Here is a 17978-nt window from a genome sequence, read left to right as displayed (position 1 = left end):
GGACAATGTCTCTCTCTTACGAGAATACTCGTCTGTAAGAAATGTACCTTCGCATGAATATACATGGAAACGATATTATCGAGATCCACCATTGTGGAGCATTGCGCTTCACAGTATCTGAGCAAACCGTCGAGTTGAAAGAAATTGGCCGCTGCCATCAATTCCAGAACGTCACTTTGATTAACCTCCAAAGTGGCGCAACCGCCGTGGTAGAGAAATTCCATAACTATCTGAAAGTCAAAGTCACTTCTCTGAGGACGTCTGGCGATTCTCAATTTGTCTTTTGATAGATTATCGATAAAGATCTACGTACTATGTGTTATACAATAATATGTACTGTATGTTATATGACGATGAAAAGCGCACCGCCGATCTCATACCTGAAATATATGATATCTTATGTCGTTAATCTGCACAATGGGAGGATTGCCCTCGCATAATTTGGAACTTAACATGTTCCTGAATCTTGGGGAGGATGTAACCAGCACAATCTTGTGGCCGTAGAATACGCGACCCTCCACTCTAAACTGCACGTCGCTCAATTCGGGATTGTTCACGAATTTCGGATCGATTCTTGATCCGCTCGACAGCGTGGTGTCTCTGATCGGCTTGATCGGCTCCCAACCGAAACACGTGCAAAAGATATCAGCCAGCAAGAGCGTGGTGCCTTCCTTCTGTAAAAAGAAAATTCACACAAACGAAACCTTGTATTTAACGAACGAATAAACCACGATGTTTTTATATGTCACAGGCCAGGATTGGGAAAGTTACTCCTCAAAACTGACCAATAATCGACTTTGCGATTGCATAAAGTTCACCTTGTTGTATCTAAAAATGTTGAACAAGAGCGGCAGGCACTCCTGCACAAACTGCGTGGAATAATCGTCCGGGCAGACTTGAAGGAAATCTTGCAGCAGCTGATCTATAACCGAATCCAGTCGCATCTCGTGAGCTGTCGCGAGACTGTGCATCCAGCAGTGCAGCGTCCAGCCTACTTTCAGCCCACGAAGCTCCATCGTGACGTCTGTGAAACCAAGTGTAACTAACGTCGGTAGTACCAAAGCTATCCAAAGACGTGTTAAGTCGCAAAGGTGCAACAACACTTACATTATGATGATTGTCTTCTTACCTAAATGATTGCTTTCCGCGCTGTGATACATCGCTTCCTGCAGCGCCTTGGTTTGCACCTTATTAAATACCGGTTCCTTGCCTTCTCTGCGAGCTCCTCTCCCTTCGGCGGTCTGTTGCTGCGAATTAGCACCGGCGTTACCTTCCGCTAGTATCTCCTCCAAAGATAGTATCTCCTTTTCCCCTCGCTTGGCTGAGAAGTTGAGCGGGTGAGATAGCAATTGATGAAGACAGCTTCTTTGGCCGTGCGCCGTTGCCACTGAGATTGCGCTAGAAAATTCAAGCGAATGAATAAAACGAGTTTAACAATTAAGAATATTTTATGAAATATCATTAATAAAATAAATATCATTATAATTTATCAACGTTTTTATCATGACGATCAACTTGTGTTAACTAAACGTCGTAGTTCTTCGCAATTTTCCATGTCAACACGCGACTTTGATTACCTGTAACAACCGCGTTGTGCAGAGCCCGAGTAGGAAAACGAGTCCTTGATGAGAGTAGAGAGAAACGGCTGGGCGCCGTGCGCCAAGAGCAAGGCGACCATCTCGTTGTTCCCCGACGCGGTGGCCGCTTGCAACGGCGTCACCGTGCACTTGTCCTCGCTGAGTTTCGCGCCGCCTTCCACGGCGGCGCCTCGCTCCAGCAGTATTCTGGCGATGCTGCAGTGGCCCAGCAGAGCCGCGTAGGTCAGCGCAGTCCAGTGTTGCGTCTCCGCGTTGAAGCCGGCTGGCGCGTAGCACATGCCGCCGCCGGGTACGGCTCCAGCGGGACCACCTGGACTGCCGGACGATAGACTCGCGCTCGGTGATGCTTTGCTAGGCGTCATCATGGCCGACTGATTGACGGGGGGGCTTCTGATGTTCGGTACGTTGGACGCCAAGGGCATCTTCGAAGGTGTGTTGGACGACTGGGCGCTCGTCGTGGGCGACGGACTCTCCACGTTCAGGTCCGCCCCGGCGTCTAAGAGAGCCGTCACGGCCGACTCGTCGCCGTTGATGCACGCCAACATCAGGGCTGTGAAGCCGACGTCGTTCACCGTGTTGATCTTTGTCGAGGGCAGCAGCGGCATCGCCTGGGCGATGAGATCCGCTCGTCCGCTAGTCAACATCTTGAAGGCCATGTCTATCGTCAACAAGCGGACGTACTCGGCGTCGTCGATGCGCTTGGAGCACACTGCAACCTCTTCGGAGCTGCGGGCAGATGGGAAAGATGGATCTTAAGAGAAGGTGCAGATTCACCTCAAGTTCGTGTCGGATTAGGTGTTGGGGATTGAAGATTGCGAGTTGGACATTAGAATTCGACGAGCCGGCTAACTTCGATCCCGCTTTATGCTGAATAGTACAGTTTTCTTTTACGTCACGGTCTCACCTTATTGGACGAACAGGACAGTCTACACCGGGCAAAAGTAACCGGGCGGCTTGATTAATGTCATCCTGATCCACGACGAGACCGTGTCTGTGCTCCGCGTGCGCTGCGGCTACCCGTAGCCATTCTACTAACGGTGGCAGCACCACGTAAGCCCGCTCGTACGCCAACTCTTGTATTCCAGAGCCGCGTTCACCGTGCTCCAGCTGAAACAACCGCATGTGTTTGGATTAAAACAACGTCGAGTTATATGCAAAGACTGGCGTGATGCGATAGATTAAATATATTAATCAGATTGAAGACTAGATGAAAAGAATATGAACTGTCGATTAATTGAAGGTAACAACTTATATGAATCGAGGAGCGGAAGAAGATACTGAAAAATATACGTCTACGAAAAGAGACTGGAAGAACGTGACAGTGGTGGAGTGGATCGATCAACATCACCGGAAGAGCGATGCGTCGAGACAAATTCCATACCTGTGAACACCTCATGTAGTAAAACAGGGCGTGTAACGCTCTCGTAGTCAGCGGGACGGGGCAACGTCCGGCGTGTGCTACTTTGGAAATCAAATCTATCAACTCTGACATGGACCCCACGCACGTTGTGAGCAACGACGGTTCCAAAGCCGAGCCGGCCGCGTCTCGCCCGCTGCGCGACGACGACGACGAGTTCAGGGAGCTCACGCTCGCCCATCGAGGCATCGCCAGAGCGCCTAGACACGATAAGAGATCTTGATATAATATGATCGATGTAAACACGATATCGCGCTATTAATCGGAACTTAGGACTCTTGAATAGCGCGTGAATCCAGCGCTAGAGTGAGCACGATGTGAGTGCTTTCCGAGTAGAGTAAACGCGAGTTTACTTCTGTCTGACCGGGTGAAAATTAATTTTTACGGAAAGCCAGCGACAATCGACTTGGCAGACAAATCATGCAAGTCAAGGGAAATTGAATTTACAAGATAGATTCGCGAAATCAAAGATTAGAAGCGTAGAACAGAGCGTGGAACGCGTGTGGAGCGCGAAAGTGCGAGATCGAAATTAAATAAGTTCGTCGGGACGTGTAAATTGAGAGGAGACAGCCGACGGTGGGCCGACGAGGTACGCGTTTGCGCTGTGTATCATTTTTCATTAACGCAAGGGGGCTTCGAGATTATATGGACCTGATGCGGTTCGGCCGGCGTTGAGATGCGCGTACGGTTGCAACAGGCCCCATAAGTCGCCGCTGTTGGCTATAGCGTGCTCCAGCATCGTCGCCGTGAGGGTCGTGTGCGGCTCGGTCGGCACGCATTGTAGCAGTATTTCTTCCAGAAGGTTCTCGATCCCGGCCGTCAGATATATCGCCGCGTACTCGTGTATCATTCTCCCGAGCCTCACGTCGGACATCCAACGTAAAAAACGTCCCACCGGCAATTGCAGCCCCGAACGGGATGCCTTCGATTGTTTCAGCTGATCGCCAGATACAGCAAACATCGCGGCAGCTCGCAGGCAAGCCTTTAAACAAGTCGGATATCAGATTGGCCGTGTTTTGAGCGTCAAGTGCGCCGCTAAGTAGGAACGCCGCGAGCCGGCTGAATATTCATCGGCCGAGGCATTTCTCATGAGTATGCATAATTAGATATCTCGAATTAATTCAATTCGATTCTCTCTCGGCTAGAAATGGGAAATGAATGTTGTAGCTCGCTTTAGCGGTGTCGCCGGAATGTTACATAATAGTCATTCCATCGGCCTGTTATTGCGGATCAGCACAAGACGACAAATTTTCATACACGAGGCGAATTTTATGGCGAGACTTATTATAGTCGAAGTATTACACACAAGTTTCGTAATTGAATAACATGTCGATGTGTATGTGTGTGTATATTCCGCCTTAATTTATTATTCTTCACGTTTCAAACGTGCTGTTTATATTTCAGGAACTGAAGTCTACTGTTACGAGATTCACCACGAGATTCCTCAGCGAGGCAAGCTCTATTGGCAATTTACTCCTGCACTATTAGAGAAAACATGATGAAATTAAAAGAATTTCATGTGAAGATCTCTGTAAACACGACATTCAAGTGGCCAAAGAGCGCCTCGCCGCGGATAATCTCATAAATATCGTATTATAGAGCTATAAATATATTCACTATAAATAGTTAGAAATATCGAATATTTCGGATATAAAGTTGATTCCGAAATCTTTTCCCACAAACACCCAGCAAAACATGAGCAGAAATATACCGTGAAATAAAATGCGTGTGTTTTAAGGAGGAAGATTTCTCAATCAACACCATCACCGTTATACCCTACAACTACAACCGCATTGCATGCGCCAACGGCGATACCTTGGTGCAAGAATCCGCTAGCGCCGGACAAAGCACTATTTTGAAGGCGCTGTACACCTCGTGCTTGCTGCAGAGGCCCACGGGCTTCGCCAGTCTCTGCGTCTCGCGACCGATCCTGACTAGCGCGCGTTGCAGCAGGTAAGAGAGCCGCGGGATCGTCTCCATCGAGACCTGCTCCATGTGCTCCCTCGTGCGACCGTTCTGCAACACGCGCAGCACATCATGATGAGTCCAGGGCAGCTGCTGCAGCTCGACCAGACGATTGTGAGAGTCCACCCAGACGAACTCGTCGGCGCTGGTGACGTTGGTGTTGATCGTCTCCAAGCTGGAATGTCGCATCAGCCTCCTCACCGCCGGCTCCGAGCTCTCTGAGCCGCTCAGCGAGGAGTACGTGGACGAGGATTTGTGGGAGCGCATCGTCAGCTGCTGAATCGCCAGCTTTATATCCTCCAGACCGGAACCGGACCATGGTACTTGCAGCTGCAATTGGAATAGAATGTCGGTGAAACGGCTCGGGGAACAAAGATGAAAAGGCATCGATACGTTTCAACCCTGTCGCGCGCGCGCGCGCGCGGCGAAAGTCGTACATACCCCGCTCTCGAAAGGTAGCTTCTCACTCGCCAAGTGAGACGATGTGTATAAGAAACAGTCTAAGAAACCGCTAGTCATTCGCGAAAACCGCATATACGCGCTCATGCAGAATCTATAGGGTGGGGGCGAAATCACCACGAGAAACGGAAATATACACAAAGATTAAACCCCAAAACGAAAAAGAGACCGACTTCGTCGGTCGCTATCTCTTCCAAAACTTCACGTCTTTTCGTATTTTTCCGTTACAGCGTGTAATTTAGATTCGTTTAATCCTGATTTCGACAGCGCGCAACGCAACGTCGAATTTAACCGACACTTTTCCTTTTTCGTGAAAGCGGCTTTATCGGACTTTTCGGTGAGTAATAATTGTATAAAAGTGAGCACCTTCGCGGGAGTGGCTCGATGCCGGTTGCGGCTCTGGCCGGATCGGCTTTTGCCGTTTCGCTGGGTGACCGACGCCGAGAGTCGGTCGTCCTCGGGCACGGCGTTCAGCTGCTGGGGACTGTGGGACCTGTGGTGACGATGCGGTGGCGAGCTGCTACTCGTGTGGCCACCGGTGTCAGACATGCTCGCGTGTCCGGACGATCGATTCTCATCAGAGGAGGAGCTGTTGCCGGTGCATTCTGGCCTCCTCTGCGAAAACGAGCGATCGAGTCGAGCCTTTTCAACACTGCGACTCTGCATTGCATTCTCTCAAGCAATAATGATCCGTCATCCTGTTGTTTTCTCTCACATGCAAATGACGATTTTCAGCCGTTTAAGCGACAAAGGGAGCAATTATTAACATTGAGGAGACATTGCAACGCACAAACTCTTAACTGATAAATTCGACCGTGAAAATAATTAATAAACAAAAAATAAATGACAAATGAAAGATAAGAAATAAAATAAAAACAAAATAAAAATAAAATAAAAATAAAAAATAAAAATAAAATAGAAATAAAATAAAAAGGAAAAAAGGAAAAAATAAAATAAATAATTAATAAACACGTGAATGAGAAAACGTTAAGAAAGTATCGATGGTTTGATGGTCGACGAGAGAAATGGAAATTCCGGGCTAGACAGCCACGGAATGTGCATGCGGCCGCGCATTCGTCGCACAAATGATAACCCCCTTTCCCGCATACCTGAAGCGCGCGGAGCTCGTGTAAACTGAGATGATGGTGCTGAGAGTGACGTGGGTGCTGCGGCGTCGGGGTCGGTGCCACACTGTCCGTGTCCCTTTCCGGTATCATATGCACCATATCGTGGACTCCGCTTTTCGGGGAGTTCTCGGTGAAGTCCTTGGAGTAAGGAGGGCAGTATATCTCGCGACTGTTGCCGCCGCTCGGTCTGCAAGTGAACGTGACACGTTACGGCGTTCTTTCCGCGATAATGGAAGAAGGATAATAGATGAGCCCTTCGCACGACGGCGCTCATCTCGGTGATCATCTCGGATATCTCCGGCGCGCGAATCTCGTCGCGTTTGTTGTCGCTCAATTTCGGCTCCGGGCTCTCGCTCGCGCTGAGCGATCGCGCGAACGAGAATAGAGAAGACATCCGGTGTGTGTGTGTGTGTGTGTGTGTGTGTGTGTGTCGAATTTTCGCCGCTCAGAGGATCCACCGCCGATTGGGCCGCGCGGCGCGGCAAGGGAGGGGTGACACCCGCTGCGACTTAGGGGCGACTCGCGCTGTGGGAGTCGCGCTTAGGAGCACCGAGTTTCCCTACCTGAGCGACCGACGTGGCGCGGCGCGACCGGTACCTGCCGTCCTGTCACATAGGTCAGCGTCTTGTTCATCGCCAGAGGGACAATTCCAGCGACTCGTTTTCGACCGTGAGCTCGTGAGAGCGCCTTGTCCGCGGCGACGAGGCGACGCGCAACACGAGTCCTCGCGGACGGACACATTCTCGCCGGCCGGGCGAAGGCTCACAGTCACGAAACGCCGCAGTCTACGCGGCGCGGCCGATTCCTAGCGTGAAATGTGCTCGGCAGATAGGAATCGCGTGTAATCTCAAGACGGAGAAGCGAGTAGATGGGACGCGACGCTCCTCTCGCTCCTCCTCTCGTCGCGCTAATGAGCGAGCCGCGCGCTGCCTTGTGAACCGTTGTGAACGATTGTGAGCCTGGCCGAGCACGCACCAGCCGGGCTTTTTTCACCTTGGAGTACTAAAGACGCGCGACTAACCTGTGCGCGCCGATATGGCGTCACTGAGAGAGACGTAGACTCTCAATTACGAGCGTACCTGTAATTAGCACCGCGAGAGCATTCGGAATTATTCATATTTCATTAAACTCACGACGGCCGAGGAGAGCTTCGCATTGCTGGCACTGGGAACCCGGGGCCGCCTAATTGCGCCGCGATACGCGGACATGCCGATCTCGAAATTTCTCGCCGCGATATTCGCTCGAAGCGAGCAGAGACATTCGTCGTCCATCCGCGACGATGCTCGTGGCGAGAGCAGCGCGATATTTTCCATCTAATGTAACCGAAACAGACGCGAGTACCGCGCATAATTTTGCCATCGAGCTCGGCGAAGGGGGAAAGAGATGGAAAGGGGAGAGAGAGAGAGAGAGAGAGGGGGGGGTCCGGCGGGAAAAAGAACCGCTGCTGTTATCACGATTCTGAAATTATCGATGATTAATAACGCTGGCCGGCCGATTGAGCCGCGCATTCCGATGAAAATGCATGGCCGCGCACATGCGAGCCGAGCCGAGAGAGAGAGAGAGAGAGAGAGAGAGAGAGAGAGAGAGAGAGAGAGAGAGAGAGAGAGAGAGAGAGAGAGAGAGAGAGAGAGAGAGAGAGAGACGCCGTTTCGAAACCGCACGGACGCTATTATATTCAATCGCGCGACCATTGTTGGCCGATATATCGGTGGCCGGGGTTTAGCTTCGACAACTTTCGTGCCCGGCATTAGAAGTTACGCAAAAGCGCGGCTCCGGCTTGGCTGTGCTCGCGCGGGCATACGGAGAGACGGAAAACGCAGTAACGCAGGTAGCGTATCGGACAAATCAATCGTCCCGGTTATGGTAGCATACGGTTACGCGAAAAGTGCGCAATCCGCGCTGCTCGCGAGTCAGCTATTTAACTCGCTCTCCTCGTTTCACTTTTCAGTCGCGACCTTTTTCGAGCGGACCGACACCGCGGCTATCTGACGAAGCAACGCGCTATCGGAACGGTCATCGAGCACGGCGATCGACGTCGGCCGGTGAAACTGTGTTCGAGAGAAACAAATCGTAATAAAGAAGTTTGCTCGAGAATACAGCCGTAGAGATGTGTGTACGACGAAGAGAAGAGTCTTCTTCTGTCTGTTAGCGAAGGAGCCGGGGTTGCACGCAAGCCTGACCGATTTTATTTTCAACTCCGACGGCTGATTCGAACGATGAAAGGTGTCGACGAAATCGAAACGCAGTTGCACGTGTATAAATTTCGTCAACTGCCGAAGGCTTTGATAAAGGCTGCATAGTGCGAGTAACAGCGTCTCTTGGAACGCGAAGTAAATCAGACGATAAATAGTATAGCAATGGACGCGTGTTGAGTCAGCCTTATAATCGAGTGGCTGAGCAAAAATTGCAGCTTACACGAACGAGAGTTTCGAGCAGCGCGGAAATGTCGAGGGAATTAGAACGTGTTCAACCCTGAAATCGAATTCGTTCGACTCGATTCCAGCTGTTTCCATCGATTTTCTCTTATAATACGTTCATGAGCGTGTGTGCACGAGAGAGAGAGAGAGAGAGAGAGAGTGTGTGTGTGTATGTGCGTTTCTTAAGACTCTAGATGCCCTGGAATGCCGCAATTTCACGTGTCAAGGCGATTACGCCGATGTGAGTGTACAAATAGCGGCCAACGTTTTTGCACGTTAAAGCGAAAGAATTAAAAGGAAAAGAAGCAGAGAGATACGAGTGTATGTGTGTGTGTGTGTGTGTGTGTGTGTGTGTGCATGTGCGCGCCTGAGCACGCGCTCTATGAGTGATTAAACAGTCCGAAGGCGGTCGACTCGAGTGCATTTCTTATGCGCGTCGAACAGCGTCGCCGTTGAGATTCAAGCATTAGCGCCGGCGGCATCATCATCTGGATTTCCTCGGAGAGCACGAAGAAAGGATCGTTTGTGCGCGGCGAGGGAATAAATCAGCGAGAGAGCGCGGCTGCAAACCGGCGAGTATCTCTCATAATCGCGCGAACGTAATACCGATTCGCGCGAGAGGCGGCCACAGTGACGATTTGCACGCACGTTCCGTTACGTGCTATCGATTCGATAGAGAGCGAGACAGAGAGAGAGAGAGAGAGAGAGAGAGAGAGAGAGAGAGAGAGAGAGAGAGAGAGAGAGAGAGAGAGAGAGAGAGAGAGAGGAGAGAGAGAGAGCGTCGAACGTTTCACTCGAAGCGCGTCCATCAGTCACGCGCGCGGGGAGAATTGAGCGAATGCACGGAGATAAGGGATTTAAATGCGAAAGCGCGCGATTACGGTGCTGTCCGGGCGCGCTTTATGAATCATGAATTATGGAGTGCTGAACGCGCCTCTTTATATGAGTATGCAAGATCGGTGACGCGTTTTAGACGCGCGCGCGCGCTCGCCCGTCTCGCGGCGAGAGATAGGCGCGTATCGCGCGATTCGGCGTCTCTTATCTCGCGATTGGAAACAAGGATCTGCAATTCCGTTTTGCCGTATCGTTAGCGCGCATGACTCGAGCCGAGCGACCGACGCGCGCCGCCTCGGTAAGGTACGCGAGGACGAGGAATCTGGCCTTCTTCATGGGCGGGCAATGAGAAACGCTGCGCGGACTGGCCGCTTATTGAAATGACCGGGTAGAATATTATCGATTAGAAAGGGTTCTCGGGGAGGACAAATATTGATGGTATTTTCCTTTGTTAGATAAAATGGAATTTTTCAGTAGAAATTATCGACAGGATCGCGGACGGCTATAATGGACGTCGGAAGAGTAATTCGAGTATTCTCTCTCTCTCTCTCTCTCTCTCTCTCTCTCTCTCTCTCTCTCTCTCTCTCTCTCTCTCTCTCTCTCTTTCTTCAAGTTTCTTCGAGTGAAATCCGAGACGAAACGAGTGAAAATTCATGCCTAGCGATCATGAGAATCCAGTCACGGAATCATAAAAGTGAACCTTTCGTTCGCACAACGTAGATCGTATTTTCAATCCTCCACCTAAGAGAGCGAATGCTCCCAATCGATCGGCACGAGTTCACTCCCGCGGCCGTCAAATGTATCAAGTTTCCACTGCAGTGCAGTGTCGAGTGAAAATTGACTCGCTCGACAGGTCCGGTGAAAAATCCAGCCAGCGCGGCTGAAAAGCCGCTCGAATTCAAGCGCCTCGGCCGTCGCTGGACTTCCCGAGCGGAACTCGGCTGCAAGAAAGCCCGAAGAGTGAGTCGAGTATTGTACAACGGAAAAAAAACACGCGGATAATACGATCGGGTCGGGTGTGCATAAATTGGAGCGAGTGCGAGTCGCACGACGGATCACCTCGACTGCTCGAAGGCTATCCGTTTGTGAACGTGTCGAGCGAGCGAGAGCGCAACTTTACCCCCTGAGCCTCCACTGCTGGACGAAGCTCCAGTCCGCCTTGAAGCCGCTGGTGTCTCCGGGTAGAGACCAATAGTCCTCCAATTGGCTCTCTTCCTCCTCTATCCTCAGCACGTCCTCCCTGCTGGGACTGACGTTCACCACGATCTCGTGCGCGACCTTGCCGGGGTCGTCGTTCGCGGGAGCGGAGTCTCGCGTGACAGCCGCATCAGCGTCCTCGCGCTCGCGATCGAGCAGCCCGTCGTCGTCCTTCCGCGGCGCATCCTCGGGCGAACTCCCGTTGCTCCTCGCCGACAGCCTCACGCAGCTCGCCTCCGGCGAGAACGGCGGCGGCGGCGGCGGCTGCCAAATCGGCTTGTCTTCCCTCTGTCTAGGGTTCGAGTCGCCGAAGTAGATGACCGTCCTGTGAGCGACGTCCTTCGCCGCCTGCCTGTGCTCGCCGCCGGGGTTGCTCGGGGGTGCTGGCTTCGCCTCGTCGCCGCGGCCATCGTCCTTCGCCGCGCTGGCCGGAGGAGCGCCGCATCGGCTCTTGTCCTCCAAGGTCGAGCTCCTCTCGTAGTAATCGTCGCGTAGTTTCGCCTCTTGCCAGTCCCGCATCGGCGCCGGCGCCACGAAGGCCACGGCCCGCCGCAGGATGAAGTTCACGCCTTCGTCGCGCGACCGCGCCGCCTCGACGCCGCTGCTCATCTCTCGGAGGCCCTTCAACTCGCGGCAGAGCACGCACCTGCAGTCCTCGGCGCACTGGACTCGTCTCGTGGAAGACATGTCAGGCAATCGCGGCGAGGTTCATTCTGGAGCGCGCGCTTTGGGACTCTTCCGCTGGCACGACGCGCCGACGAGGATATTGTCACGCGCTCCTCCTGCTGGTCTCCCCGGCGGGTCGCCTCCGCTCGTCGTCGTCGGCCGACGTCGTTCCCGATTTAGTGGAAGCCGCAGCGACACTTCCTCCTGGGCTCGTAGAATGCGTCGGTCTCACGTCCTGCCGCGATAACGCTGCTCTGATCTCGCGACGACGACTCACCGCCAACTTCCCTCATCGTGATTCATCGCGCAACGTTTTCTTTTCCGCTCTGTGTTGGCAGCCGGATACTTGGACTCTCGGTCAGTCGGTGATCGATCGACGACACGTGGGGCGGCCCCGGCTCGTCTTGTGGATCGTCCTGGAGAACGCGTGTCAGGACGACGGCGAGGGGCGATTACTTCGTAATCGAGTCGACCGATGATCACTTCGCGATCGGCAGCTCCCGCGACGCGGCTCGCACTCTCGCAACATGGACTCGCGGTTTCTCTCTGAAAACGTGCTCGACAAGCGCGTGAGATCGGGCCGATCGCGCAGCAGCTCGTCGCACGCGAGGAGTCTCCAGCGCGGCCATCGCGCTGCCGCACTCAATGTAAACACGCGACTGACGATGACGGCGTGTCCGCGGTGGTTTCCTGTGCACCGGAGCGCAGGTGAAACGCCGTGCGCGCTTCCCTCGCGCGCGGTCTACCGACCAGCGAGGAGGAGTCGAAGAGAAAAGAAGAGATATCCGTATCACTTTCCTACCTTCACCGTGTGCGTGCCTTCCCCGCCCCCGCCTTTCCGCCTTCGCTCACTCTCCCTCTCTCTCTCTCTCTCTCTCTCTCTCTCTCTCTCTCTCTCTCTCTCTCTCTCTCTCTCTCTCTGTGTCTCTCTCTCTTTGCCCAGTCCCCTCGCGCTCTCCGTCTCTTTCCGTCCGCCGCCTTTTGTTCCGCCGCGCGTAACTATGATATCACGCGGGAAAGAGCGGTCCCGTAAAAAAGCGCGCACTCCTCCTCAATGAACGTGGAAATCGCATCCGGTCGTCGGCACATCCGCGCTCCTCATTCGGGATCCTTGCCGATCTCGCGGCCTCGGCAAGAGCCGAGCAGCTTGGCTGCGCGGGCGACGACCACGCGCGGCTTTTGTCGTTCAGCCGTCGCCGACGAGGTCGTGTGTAATCACGCAGGTGCAATTAGATAAGAGCCGCGAGAGGATCCTGCGATCGCAAGGACGAGGATCGCAGGAGGCTGGCCGTAGAACACTGCTCGCGGGGCGAGTTGCAGCGCGAGGTATCCCGACTGCGTAATCCGGCGTCGAAGGTTTTATCGCGACAGCGAACGAGAGCTTATCACGTTGGCGCGCCGGCGGTGGCTATGTTGATGACGACGACGACGACGACGACGACGACGACGGCGGCGGCGGCGACGGCGGCGAAACGAACGCTCGCGATCGGCGATCGCGACGTGCATAAGTGCCGGCCGTCGCTCGTAAACTGCCATGCTCTTTTCAGCCGCGGTCGGCCGCGGGAAACGGGAGAGCACAAACGAGCGTGTGTGTCTTTGCCGAGCAGAGCCCCACCATGTGTTTCGGGGGAGGACTTCCGGCGACCATCCTACTTCCTACGACTCGTCGCTTTCGATACGCTGTCGCTTTTCTTTCGTTTCCTCCTCCCTTTTCCTTTATTTTCTTCTGCATTGCGTGTTTCGCGATCGACTTGAGGAATAATTGTATGTCCCCTCTCCTCTCATCCTCCGGCCTCGAATCGCATGTGAGACTTTGTGCGGGCCGTTGCCGTTGACGTCTCACGGCGCCCACGTTCGCGGCTTCTTTTTCTCCGCGCGGTACCGCAACCTTCTCTATCGTGAAATCTGTCCACACGATCGGAGCAAAGAGAACGAGCGAGCGAGAAAGAGAGAGAGAGAGAGAGAGAGAGAGAGAGAGAGAAAGGGAGGGAGAAGGTTGACCGTGAGTACCCCGCTACGTTGATTCTTTCCGGTATCCAGCGTTACCTCGGCGCGGCGCGAAGAAGATTCCCAGGTGGCTTGCCGAGCGGTAATTAACTCGTACAGGTGCACTCGCGGGGTGCTCACGGCACGCTCACGCGGAAAACAGGAAGCGAAGTGGGTCAGCGTTAAAAGCGTCGCCATTAGAATTACACGGCAGCTACGCGTCTGAGATACCGGAGGAGTTTCGCGTCGCGGAATTATTTCCGCGTGGATTATTATAGCGCGTCGGCGAAGCTCGCGCAGTCTGCGTTGATGCAACCACTCGGTGCCTTGGCCGCCGCGGGCCATTATGTATTCTTGCGAAGCAATCCGCGTGTCGAAATGGACGATCGCGCGCGGCCGGCGAAATTGGAAACGCCGGGCCGATGTGCGAGGAGGCGTTTCTCAAGGCGAGGCGGTCGAGATCGGCGGTTTTCCGGCGATTAATCCGAGCGACGCTTCGAGATCGTAGATCGTAAATAGATGGTAAACGCTCTAACGCAGCAATCGCGATCATAAACGGTCTCACAGCCGGCAACTCGAGCCGTTTGCGGGAAACTAATCGCTCGATATTTCGCAAGATACCGCGCGCACGCGGCTAAAATGGCTAATCGGAGTCCTGCGTGATTCTCGAGTGAGCGCTTGGATTTCCCGAGGCGCGTTTCTCAGGGATCGCGACCATGATGTCTCGCGACGATGGAATAATATTCTGCTTCCCGAGAGGAATTTTTTTCGACCGCGGGAAATTTCGACAGTAATATTTCGCGGCAGATTTCATCCTCGACTCGATCCTCGACTCCGATCCCGGGCAATTTTCGACGATTATCGACGATTGAGATTCGCGCGAAAAAGATCGCCAGTTCCAGTAGTCGCTCCGCTCTTCCCGAGCGGAATTTTGTTGGAAGACATTCAGAGGTCGCAGCTTTCGTCTTTTTAATCTCGCTCTCAAGCAGAACGTTGCCTTGAAGTGGCTTCCGAGCAACGTCCAATCGCGTCATACTGTGCGCGTTTCCCTTTGCATTTTTCTCCGCCGCTGTAACTTATATTACATACTTTAATTGAAACGAGTTACGCATACGGCGTACATTCATACATAAGAACGGCCTTCAGCGCGCGTTATCGTAAACTGACGCGAAAGTAGACAGCCCGGCTTTCTAGGTAAACCGGTATTCCTTATCACACGCGAATTGAAAATAAGCTCCGCCCGGAATCGCCCGGAATCGACCGCACGGAATCGTCGCGTCTCGCCGCAACAGACACTCGCGTCCGCGCCGGTCGGCTAATAACAATAATTACAATAATGGTAATAACGGTACCCCCCTAAGAGAGTAAAATACTTCTCTCAGGACGACTCTCAGCGGGAGTACGGCCGCGCAGAAAGAAGCGCAGAATTTCGAAGGAAGCTTCGCCTTCGCGCTGACCCCTAACAGGATTTGCTGAATGAACGTTCGGAGAATGGCCCGGCGAAACTCGCAGCACATGTCTCTCGCGCTTCAGACGGACTCGCGGGAGGAAGAGTTCAAGGAGGATATTGTCCGTGTTCACGGGGCGAAACTCCGGTGTCAAGGGCGGCGCGGCGGCGGGGAGGACTCCGCGTACAAGACCAGGAACATTAAATTATTTAGCGGAGCGTGTCCGCGCCCGGGCGCGCCTACACCGAATGTGGAACCGGAAAGAACAGTGCTCCTCTCTCTCTCTCTCTCTCTGTCTCTTCCCCTTTTTCTCTTCCTTTCCCCCCTCTCTCCCCTTCAGTCTGCTCGCCTCTCTTCCTCTCCTTCGTCCTCGCGTCCGGCAGAACGTCCGAGGGAAAACGTTGATCGCGACGTCGCTCGGCCATCATCCGATGGCGCAAAAAGGCAAATTACACTCCCTCGGAAGTGCGTGCGGAGCGCGCGCGCGCACGCGCGCGAGTGCATGAGTGCACGCGAGATGTATAATTTTCCATAAGCGCTTTTTCCCCACGCGAAAGTGACGCACGTAGAGCGTACAAGCGAGCGAGCGAGCGGAAGCGCAACTCGGTTCTGCAACTCCGTCCGCGTGCGTTTTCGACTCGCGCAATACGGCCGCGTTGAACAGCCGCTGATTTCGATTGTCGTGATCCGCTCGTCGTGAGAGAACTCGCGGGAGACCCGCCCGCGCGAGAGGATCCAGGATGACGCGCGCGAGCGAGGAGGAGGCGCGGTGCGAGCGACCGACCAATGTGGCGCGCGGAGGTTAAACATCGCGTCCGCGTGCGATTAATTAAACGCACGCACTCACACAGACGCGCGATTTTCGACGGGGCGCATCGATTAGCATCGAAATGTAATAACACGTTCGGCAGGGTTTTAATAATCCGCCGACTCTCTCGAGCCGACTCGTGCCGCTCGCGCACGGCTAACAGTTTCTCGCGGACGGGAACGAACGTACGCGAGATTGAGGGAAATCCTCGAAAATCGAGAGATCCGCTCTGAGAATAAACGCCGCAGCGTGGCGCGGCGGCGTAGTCGGCCGTTCGGGAAAAAGGCCGTGTCACACTTTTACCTCGGTGAAGCTTGCGACGCTCTCGCGAGCTCGATGGGAAAATGCGTCTTCGCTGGATGTGAATCGCTGTGAACAGACAAATTCCCCGCCCCCGGGGCAGGCGTGCGTAGCGAAGCTCGTTGAAAGTAAAATGTAGTAAGCTGGTAGTTAACATTGTTAAGCGGACCTCGGCAACGTTGTAATCAAGAAATTCAGGGGACAGTATCGTAATGTTGATGTGCTGAAAATTCGACAGCTACGTCGTTGAGTCGCCGATTATGATCCTCCCGTTGTGAGAATCAAAATCAGCGCGCGCCTGATATGTAGCTTGAGACTGGCTCATCGTTGAGTCGGACTTCGCCTTCGTCTCTCGAGTCTTCATCGCCGACGAATCTTCACGAAAGGAAGAACGTTGCGACCTTTTTCTCCAGCTCGCTTCGCGTCGTCTTTCTTCTCTTCCCGGTCTCGACGTCTCCGCGCGACGACAGTCCGACGTTTCTCCGATTTCCTCCCGGCGATGTCGCATTTGAGTTCTTATTCGCGCAAACCTCCCTCCTCTACCCCTCCCCCCCGCCCCGCGTCGCGGTGTCTCAATTATCGGCGGGTAGAACTCGTGGACGAGGCGAATGCGCGCGCGCGCGCGAGACAGGTGTACCTGTCCGGCCGCGCGATCCTACGCAAGAAGATAATAAATGCGACTCGTCCCTGACCTCAGCCGACGACCGGCGCGGCGGCGGCGGTAGTAAAAGCTAGTTAGATCGGCGCTGTACAACGGAAGAAAGGAGGAAGGCGAGGTGGAAAGACCATTAACCTAAATATCCGCGGCGGCGCGCGGGCGCATCGGCGTTTCCTCTCACGCGCCGCGCATTATTATCGCGAGCCGAGCCGAGAGCGCGCGAGCTTCTCGTCGCGTTCCCAGATAACGTTTTCTCGCGATTTCCGACTTTCGGATGGCGGCTAATTAAAAAGCGAGCTCTCTTTTCGCACGATCGTGGCGCCCGCGCGTTCGCTCGCTCGCGTTCGCCGCCGCCGCATAATGGGCGCCCCGAGCTGATTTCTATTTCATCCCGATTCGCCGCGCCACGAGGCGCAGACGGGGAATCGCGCGGATCTCGGATGATTGAACGTCCGATGAAATGAGATGCGAGGTGAGAGTAAAAGTCCCGCGGCGCGCAACCGTCGACGACGGCGTCGTAGTGTCGAGGCGCCGCAGACTCGGAAGGAGAACCGCGGGACTTTCTTTTTCCATCGTTCGACGCGGCGCGGAATATGCGCATCCATTTTTTCTCTCTCCTCCTCCGTCCAGCCTTCCGAGAGGCCGCGACGCGAGTCGCACGAGGAGAACTTCCACGTGGACTTCTTCGCCGAGTACTCGCCGTGGAAAATCTCGTATCTCGGGCGCGTATCGAGGACAGTCCGCCGTCGCGCGGCCGACCCAACGGGGGACAAATCAGGCTTGCGGGTTCGAATTAATAACTCTACGGGTGTGGCCGCGAATGAAATGAATGGAAGACGCGGCGGGAAAAGCTATCGCGCGCAGGTATCTCGGATACACGAGACTCCACCGGCCACCGGATTTCCAGTCTGTGGGACGGGAAGATTCGGGGGGAGCTCGCTGTTGAATTGATGTGACTCTTAATGTGCGACTGAGGAATCCTCTAATTGAAAGACAAATTAGGCGCTCGCGCGTCGTGGAATCCCGTGTGTGTGTGTGTGTGTGTGTGTGTGTGTGTGTGTGTGTGTGTGTGTGTGTGTGCGTGCGGCCTGCTCAAAT

The 17978-nt window shown here is 54.0% G+C and overlaps 1 protein-coding gene across 3 annotated transcripts in view; it reads right to left on the bottom strand.

The window, feature by feature from the left end:
* The window catches only part of LOC105188747 (ankyrin repeat and BTB/POZ domain-containing protein BTBD11), a 32014-nt gene that overhangs the window by 2692 nt on the left and 11344 nt on the right, over nucleotides 1-17978 (bottom strand). For 2 of the 3 annotated variants that reach the window (XM_011150373.3, XM_025300480.1), the window contains exons 3-13: nucleotides 6549-6753; nucleotides 5806-6054; nucleotides 4831-5310; nucleotides 3667-3997; nucleotides 2980-3215; nucleotides 2503-2705; nucleotides 1578-2324; nucleotides 1130-1398; nucleotides 819-1024; nucleotides 381-674; nucleotides 48-230 (exon numbers count right to left, since the gene is read on the bottom strand). In XM_011150373.3, coding sequence (XP_011148675.1) covers nucleotides 48-230; nucleotides 381-674; nucleotides 819-1024; nucleotides 1130-1398; nucleotides 1578-2324; nucleotides 2503-2705; nucleotides 2980-3215; nucleotides 3667-3997; nucleotides 4831-5310; nucleotides 5806-6054; nucleotides 6549-6753 — 3403 coding nt within the window. Of the gene's footprint in view, nucleotides 1-47; nucleotides 231-380; nucleotides 675-818; nucleotides 1025-1129; nucleotides 1399-1577; nucleotides 2325-2502; nucleotides 2706-2979; nucleotides 3216-3666; nucleotides 3998-4830; nucleotides 5311-5805; nucleotides 6055-6548; nucleotides 6754-10937; nucleotides 12522-17978 lie in introns of those variants that run through there. The other variant, XM_019843954.2, reaches the window with a different exon arrangement.

Source organism: Harpegnathos saltator, unplaced genomic scaffold, assembly GCF_003227715.2.
Source record: "Harpegnathos saltator strain DR-91 unplaced genomic scaffold, Hsal_v8.6 scaffold37, whole genome shotgun sequence".
Classification (NCBI taxonomy): Eukaryota; Metazoa; Arthropoda; class Insecta; order Hymenoptera; family Formicidae; genus Harpegnathos; species Harpegnathos saltator.
Note: the sequence above shows the minus strand (reverse complement) of the source record. Positions and strands in the feature narration are given on the sequence as shown.